At 39.1% G+C, this 8,636-nt stretch overlaps 1 protein-coding gene across 1 annotated transcript in view; it reads right to left on the minus strand.

The window, feature by feature from the left end:
* Window positions 1–5,423, minus strand: part of LOC113418034 (uncharacterized) — a 195,351-nt gene extending 189,928 nt beyond the window's left edge. Inside the window, exon 1 of the mRNA XM_087960075.1 lies at window positions 4,879–5,423. Within this exon, the coding sequence (XP_087816201.1) occupies window positions 4,879–5,423 (545 nt within the window). The remainder of the gene's footprint in view (window positions 1–4,878) is intronic.
* Window positions 5,424–8,636: the final 3,213 nt, after the last annotated feature.

An 8,636-nucleotide genomic window follows, 5' to 3' on the forward strand; every position in this document is an offset into this window, starting at 1 on the left:
AGATAATAAGTATAAGCGTATACATAGTTGTGAATACATGAAATGGGTACATATAAGAAAAATAAAAGAATAAGAGAAACAATAAGGACAGGGACGGTAGGCACGTTGGTGCGCTTATGCACGCCCCCTACAGACCTCTTAGGAAGGGGGTGAGGTCAATAGTAGACAGTCTAAGGTTAAAGTTTTTGGGGTTTGGGGAAGAAACTACAGAGTCAAAAAGAGTATTCCAGACATTGACCACTCTGTTGCTGAAGTCGTATTTCTTGCAATCAAGTTTGGTGTGGTTTACCTTGAGTTTGTATCTACTGTGTGCTCTTGTATTGTTATGGTTGAAGCTGAAGTATTCACTGACAGGTAGGACATTGCAATGTATGATTTTATATACCATGCTTAAGTCAGACCGAAGACGGCGTAATTCAAGGTTTTCTAGTTCTAGAATTTCAAGTCTGGTGGCATAAGGTATTCTACAACGAGTAGCAGAGTGGAGAACTCTCCTTGTGAAATATTTCTGGACTTTCTCAATTGTGCTAATATCAGATACGTAATGAGGGTTCCAGACTGATGAACTGTATTCGAGTATTGGTCTAGCAAATGTTTTGTATGCTCTGGTTAGTAGTGTGATATTACCAGAGAAAAAGCTACATAGGATTAGGTTAACAACTCTTAATGCCTTTTTGGCTATGTAGTTGCAGTGGGCTCTAGCACTTAGATCATTAGAGATGAGTATTCCAAGGTCCTTTACAGAGCTTGGGTCATCAACAAGTTCTTGACTATTCAGCTTGTATTTTATTTTCTGATTTTTTTTTGCCAATATGTAAGACAGAGCATTTATTTGTTGAGATTTGAAGTTGCCATTTGTTTGACCATTCAGATACATAGTCGAGATCTTTTTGAAGGGTAGCAGTATTGTCTGTGGTATTGAACAGCTTTACATCATCAGCGAAAAGAACGCAATTGCTCTTAATATGATCGCAGAGGTCATTTATGTAGAGTATGAAGAGAGTTGGTCCTAGAACACTGCCCTGGGGGACACCACTATTGACAGGTACTGGATTTGATAGGACGCTTCCGATTTTGACCATTTGTTGTCTGTTTGACAGGAATGCTTCTATCCAGTTATTCAGTTGTCCAGAGATACCATAGGATTTTATTTTTAGGAGTAGTTTGTCGTGTACCACTGAATCAAAGGCTTTACAGAAGTCTATGTAGATTGCGTCTATTGCTTTGCCCTGGTCGAGTTGTGTCGTCCATATGTTTTTGCAGTGTAAGAGTTGCAGATTACAGGATAGTTTTTTTTCTGAAACCAAATTGTTTATTGGAGAGTAGGTTGTTTGTCTCTAAGTGGAGGATAATGGATTGGTTAATAATTGATTCCATGACTTTACAGGTGACGCAGCATAAGGAGATTGGCCTGTAATAAGGAGATTGGCCTGTAAATAAGGAGATTGGCCTGTAAATAAGGAGATTGGCCTGTAAATAAGGAGATTGGCCTGTAATATGAACCAGGTATCTGATGACATTTCCAACATTTATCCGATTTATCCTTGAACATCCTGGCAGTTCTCGTCGGGGGTAAGTGCCACCTGTAAAACATCTTTTACAAATTTTCTTTATACGCAGTTGACATTGTCATTTTATAATTTTGAGACCACAATTTTTGCCATTTATCTAAGTCAATCCCATATCCGAAATTTTTCCCCCACGCAATCATTGTTTCTTTTACTTGTTCTTCCTCTAATTTAAACTCTAGCAAATGTCCATAAAGTTTTTTGATTACTTTTTCATCAGTACCTGTCAAAATTTTATCTAAATCAGTCAACTTGTCATAGATACCTTCTGTTTTAACATCTTTATCAAATCTAGATTGTATTTGCAAATATGAAATCCAATTCATTTTTACACCTTGTTCTTCCAACGCTTGCATAGATTTAAGTTCACCCTTTTCATTCAATATCTCACCATATCTAACTGTTTATTCCTTTTTATATATTATTGGATAGGAAAAAGCTTCAATAGTAGATAACCATAGTGGAATTTTTAAATAATATTGCTTTTTTATCTTCTCCCAGTTTAGAAACAATGCTTCTCGAATATAATGTCTTCTAAAATACCCCTGCGTTTTAGTTCCCTTATACCAGAGGAAGGCATGCCACCCTAACAGCAAGTCATGTCCTTCTAAATTCAAAAGTCTAGTATTCCTTAATGTTAAACACTCCTTTACCCACATCAGACTTGTCGCTTGGTAGTATAATTCCCAATTTGGCAAATCAAATCCTCCTCTTATTCTTGCATCTTGTAACAATTTAAGTTTTATTCTCGCTTTCTTCCCCTGCCAAATGTATTTTAGCACTATTTTGTTTAAATCTTCAAAAAATTCTTTCCCTAATCTGATTGGAATTGTCTGGAATAAGTATAAGATTCTGGGCAATACATTCATCTTAATTGTAGATATTCTCCCAATCAGTGATAATTGTAAATTTTCCCATTTTATCAAATCTGTCGCAATCTGTTGTTTAAGTTTGAGATAATTGTCCTCCTTAAGTGTGCTACATCTTGGTGTTATATGTATCCCTAAATACTTTACCTTGTTTGTGACCTGGATCCCCAGAACTTCCTCCAATTCTTTGTTTCGTCTTACTAACATGTTCTTTGCGAAAATCTTTGTTTTATCTTTATTTATTTTCAAACCTGCTACTTTCCCATACTCTTCTATCTTTTCTATCAGTTTAGGTGCAGACTCCAATGGATCCTCTAATATAAATACCAGGTCATCTGCAAAAGTTTGTAATTTATACTCTTCTTTTTTAATTTTCATTCCTTTTATTTCTTTTTCTTCTCTGATGTTCCTATTCAGCACTTCCAGTGTTAACACAAACAACAGAGGTGACAGTGGACAGCCTTGTCTGGTCCCTTTTCTTATATCTATAAAGTCTGTTAACTCTCCATTTATCATAACCTTTGCAGTTTGTTTATAATATATCATTTTGATGGCTTGAGTAAATTTTTTACCAAAGCCCATTTGGTCCAATTGTAACAGCATAAAATGCCAATTCACATTATCAAAGGCTTTTTGTGCATCTATAAATATCAGAGCCATTTGTTTTTCAGGATGTGCCTCATAGTATTCCAGTGTATCTAAAATTATTCTCATATTATCTTTAATCTGTCTCTTTGGCAGAAATCCATTTTTATCAGGATGAATAAAATTGTTTAAATATCTTTTCAGTCTTTCTGCCAGAATTGAAGCAAAAAATTTATAATCTGAATTTAATCGTGATATAGGTCTGTAATTTTTAATGATTTATAGCTTTTATGTACTGTTCTGTCTTTAAACTGCTGGCTGAATATAAAGACAGACAGACAACTCTACAAAGGCTTTGATACAAAGTTTCTTTATTGGGTCACCAGGCATCCTCAAATATAACTCATGGTTATGTTGAGATCCATCTAATGTCCAATTCTTTGCATAGCTGACTTCATAGTGTAAAAGAATAGTGATCTTTCATCCCATAACGAAGAAGCAAGAGGGTGAGGCACCAGCATGCTGCTGGAGTCCAGGCAAGAGTGAAGGAACCTCCCCCAACCCAACCAAGGGTCAATTCAGTGACCAATCAGGATTACAGTTGTGACCACATGACATGAACTACATTTCCCAGGATGCATTAACTACATTTACCATGAGGCATTCCCTTAAGGGGACAGCTCCCAATTCTAACTTAGCTAACTCAATTCCCATTATCTATATACTGTCTGGACAGCACACTCCCCACCTGGAATTATAAATTCCACTACTAACTATATTAAGTTATCAATTAACTATATAAGTAAGATAAACAGTAAGCAGTAATATAGCATCAAACAAAGCAAAGCATGCAAAGCTTGAGGTTCAATCTTCAAATTCAGCCTTTCTCCACAGCAACACTTGGTCGGTGACCAGTCTGGTGTAGAGCTTCTTGGTGAAAGTCTGCTGGTCACTTCTGATGACCTTGTAGGGTGGACAGGTACTCTTGCTTCCAACGGTTCCAAGGGGTGTTGGCAAACTTTTGGAATAGATGTTGCGAAGACATTTGCCTGGGATGGAACCTGCAGCCAATCGATGCAGACTATCCTTGTGATTCCCCATCCTAGCACTGTCTTGTAGGCAAATAGGGAGCCTTTGGGGCCTTTGACTACTTCAGTGTGAACGAAAGCATCAGGTATGCCTGCTCCCAACAAGAGCAGAATCTTGGCTACCGGATCTAGAGCAAGAAAGTGCTGAGCTGTGTGCTTCAGGTGAGGTATGTTGCTTGCTACCTCTGGTGTTGCAATCTGGCTGTGGTCATCTGGTATCCCATCCCATTCTAACATAGGCAACAGTGGGAACTGGGAACTCCCACCTAGTGGCGCTATACAGAGTCCAGTTGCTCTCCTCCCCACCGTGCTTTGTGGTACAGTGTACGTTGATATCGTGAACTGCACTTCTTCCTTTGGAACAGCGAAGAGGTCAAAGAATGCGGATATGACCAGTGAGCCAGTGCTCTGATTATCCATTATTATACACAACTTCACTGCTTCTTCTGGGCGTCCATCGGGGTAGACATTGGCTAAGCAGATCTGATGACACAAACGAGGGAATAATGTGTTGTTGCATACTGCTGTGCAATTGAAACTCGCCACTGGCTCTGGTGGTTTCTCTGTAGTATGCTGAGGCTCCTTGGCCAAGGGAAGGTTATGAGTTGTCTGCTATGGTAGCTCAGAGTCTGAATGCAGAGCAATTGGGTGCTTGTTGCTGTCAGCATCCTCGTAGGCATGGCGTTCTGGCTCGAGGGCTGTATTGTAGACGGTTCGTGGTTCTCCTCACAGTACTTTATGAGGAGGTTGTGATCTGTTAACACATACGCAGGTGGTCTCTCTTGCTGCCAGGTGTGGGTACCACATTCGTCTTGCCATACATCTGCGTTAGAGTTGCCTGGAGGGTGTGGCAGGAACTCTTTTGCCTGTGAATTGAGTGTGGCAACTGTGGCTGCTTGCATGCCTATCTGTTGAGAAATCTTTGTAGTAACTGGTGGGCTAAGTTGCTTGCCCTGTAGGTCTTGAGACCTTGGTGTAGGTTTTTTGTTTTCGGGAATGGAATCTCGCGTTTTAGGTCTTACTACATCACTTTTTGGACTGTCATCTAGAGCCTCTGGTTGATATTCTCCCCTTCTATCCCTTGGTTCTGGGAGACTGATAACTAACCATGCCGGTTCCACCTGCTCATTTCGTAGCGAGTACTGCTCCTCCACATAGGCCTTGACACGTTTATCTGGGCTCTCTCTTTCCAACTCTCCAAGGTTGAAGTTGAGGTAGGCGTTGTCGGCCACCTTCTGCAATGTTGCAGCCCGTGCTGTTTTTGCTGCTGGCTCTTCCCATCCTTCCAGAGCATCCTCCCGTCGCAACGACATATCCAAGACCTCAAAAGCAGCGAATTATGCCGAACGATTGAAGACAAATTCCTTGTGTGTCCAATCACATTTGGCCAAAAAAGAATTCTATTCCATTCTATTCTATATCCCAAAATGTTCCTTAAAAAGTTTGGGCCAATCCAGCTAGCCTTAAATGCCTTAAGAACTAATCATTTTATTATGTTGTGAAGGAAGTTAAGTCATTTAAATACTGTTTTAATACATGTTTTAGTGAGCACTAGAAGCAAGTATATATCTAAGAATAGTTTGGTTAGGCGCCAAATGAAAGTTGGTAAAAATAGCTGAAGATGATTTAATATTTAATTGTACATTTAATAGGTACAGCACAAAAACTTGGGTTTACTTTAAATTAATTGTTTTTTGTAATTAATTTGTAACGGATCACATTCATAATTTTTTATTTCCTTGCTACTGAATAATAAATGCTTCCAGTTTCTTGTTCATTGGGATCTTCCCATGGAATGTTACTCAATATGCCCATGCGCACCTGATCTGACTTTCCAAACCTGTCATAAAGTATTTGGAACCTAAAGTCCCCTATGGTCCTGCTTCAATACAGGAAACAAACCTCATCTTGGGAAGAGAGAGAAAACTTGTAAGTTGCAAATAGGATCGAACAAGAGCTCCATTGTAGAGTTCTTTCTCCTGCAGTAAGTTTACATTATTTTTCCCTGTTGAAACTACTAGAATTTAAATATGCTTACTTTTTTCTAGATCAGAGATAACTTTTGGGCTCCGTACGTTAAACATTCAGAAAATGCCTAATTTGATTCTGTTGGTGTGTGTGTCTCTCTATCACATGCACAAACACACCCAAACAAAAGAGAAATAATTCTTTACATATTTGTTTATTTTAAAAAGCGGAATCCAAACATGTGTGTGATCCCCAGAATCTCCTGCTTGTCACTTACCTTCAGGTGTCCCAAAAGTGCTTTTTCAAGAGCTGAAGAAACTTCTTAGATGAGAAGCAAAATGTCTTCAAAGAAAAAAAACAGAAAGTCCAGTTGCCTCTTTAAAAAGCACTTTTGGGACAACCAAGGGTGACTGAGAAGCTCCATAGACATTTACCTTCAGGTGGTATTTTATTTCTGTTGACTGGCCCTTATGGCCTACCCAAAGCCGATCTGGTCCCACAAGGCCTTTGCTCCTTGAAGTGGCTTTGGAGAATGCTCTTCTTTAGTCTCTGCAGCCTCCAAAAACCACACAAAAGAAGACTCATTCTGCAAGGTTTTGAGTGTCCTCGGAGGCCACATGGGAGCATGGCCTTCTCACACAACCTGGAGGGTCCAAGGACCATGCAATTTTCAGATACTCTGGAAGCCATTCTCAGTGTCTCCAAAGCCTCTGAAAATCATGTGACAAAGAGACATGTTCTTGAATGAGATGTGAATGCTGGTATAGCAACAAAATGTTGCGGCATTTCACCTTTGGCACACATGTCATAGGATTGCCATCTCTGGCCTAGATCATTCTTTGTGGATTCAATTCATGAGAATGGTTTATTATAAATAATAGCTGTTTATTTAGCAGAGTACTTAATTTTAAAGCTAGAATATATTAATTTTGCCAAAAATGTTCACTGGAGGATTTAAAATTCCAGTGGAAATGTTCTCCATATAATATACTGTTACAGAATAAAAAATGACTCCAACGCTGACATTCACTAATATAAAAAACAAGTATTCATAAAAGAGGGACTAGTTCTTTTAAATGTGTATTTTATCACTGCATATATCTGATTATCCCCAGCCAAACATAAACAGCGTTCTTCTGCACCAAGGGTACGGAAGCAGAGAAGTTAAATTTTATAGAGCAATGGAATTGCTACATTCGCAGTGCTGCTTATTGCACCAGAGTTTAACATCGACAAATCAGATGATGATGCTGTTCAACACACTTCACACTTCCGGGCTCCCATCTCTGGGGCACATTTAACATGCCAGTCAAACAGAAGAAAAATTAACTCAGCATAGGATTACTAGAGAGCTGAACACTAGGACACTGACAATTGGACAGAAGGTCAAATGGGGCTAGGACACACAAACTGTTTTAAGTTTCTTGGTATCCACAACAAAAATACCTGCCCCCAAAAAAAAAAAAAAAAGTATTTAGGCCTAGATGCATATGACATTATTTTTTCTAGCATCCAAGAGACTTTTCTCTCTCTCTCAATTGAAGGAATGTGCTTGAGAAGTTAGGAGGTAAAAGTCTTCAGTGAGTAACTGATTAAGGTTTTGTCAATTTCAGGCAGCAGCATAAACAGGCCAAAGGTTCCAATCAACTAATTAAAGTCACAGAGTGGAGCTTGTTAACTTGCCATTAGCAGTTTTAGGGAAGCCCAGCTCCACAGATAAAAGCTATTCTGGAAGAGATAAGCTTGTTAGATACTCAAAAGACCAGGCACTGTTTTTTTTTTAAGGCTAGGCCTGCCTGGCAGAGGACATGAGGAACAAAAGGAGGATCTGTCTTCCTTTTGCAGGGCACCTGACATCTCAGTGTCCCAAGACAGTAGAACTACATGTGTAGCCAGATGCTTAACTTGGATTTGGCATTTTTGTCCCCCTCTTGAGTCCTTCTCCAGTATTGTTGTTCGTTAATGTTAAAGGTAAAATTGCAGGATGTAAACTGTTCCAAGTAAAGCTGCCTTTTGCAATTGGTTGGCAATGATTTTTGTCAATGCTGATGTTGTTCAAGGGGTACCAGATATTTTGGGATTGCACCAAAGTGCCTATCACTATTGGTGCTATCTTTGCTTTGTTATAGCTATAGACCAGGGGTGTCAAACTCACGTAGTCACGGCGTCGTCACATGATGTATCGGGACTTTTTCCCCCTTCGCTAAACCAAGTGTGGGCGTGGCCAGAGCATGACGCATCCGGCCCATGGGCCGGGAGTTTAACAGCCCTGCTATAGACTTTCTATTTGAAGGCCTTTGTACTTTGTGATTTTCTCCTGTTCTGTCTCTTCTATTCTGCTGTCTCCAAGGTCTGTGTACTCTACAGACTTATTTTTATTATTAATATGATTGAAAATAAAAGTAAACATTTACAGTGTTTGGCTGGGCCAAAGCTTTTCATGTTTACAGATATACTGAAATCCATATTTGATTTAAATTAACCACTGTATTCCAAGTTCATTCATTGATTTATTTCACTTATTTCTTTCTTAACTACACTTTTGATGTATAATTTAA

The sequence above is a fragment of the Notechis scutatus genome, chromosome 3 (assembly GCF_049901735.1).
Source record: "Notechis scutatus isolate UNSWTSFEM ecotype Mainland chromosome 3, rNotScu1.2, whole genome shotgun sequence".
Lineage (NCBI taxonomy): Eukaryota > Metazoa > Chordata > Lepidosauria > Squamata > Elapidae > Notechis > Notechis scutatus.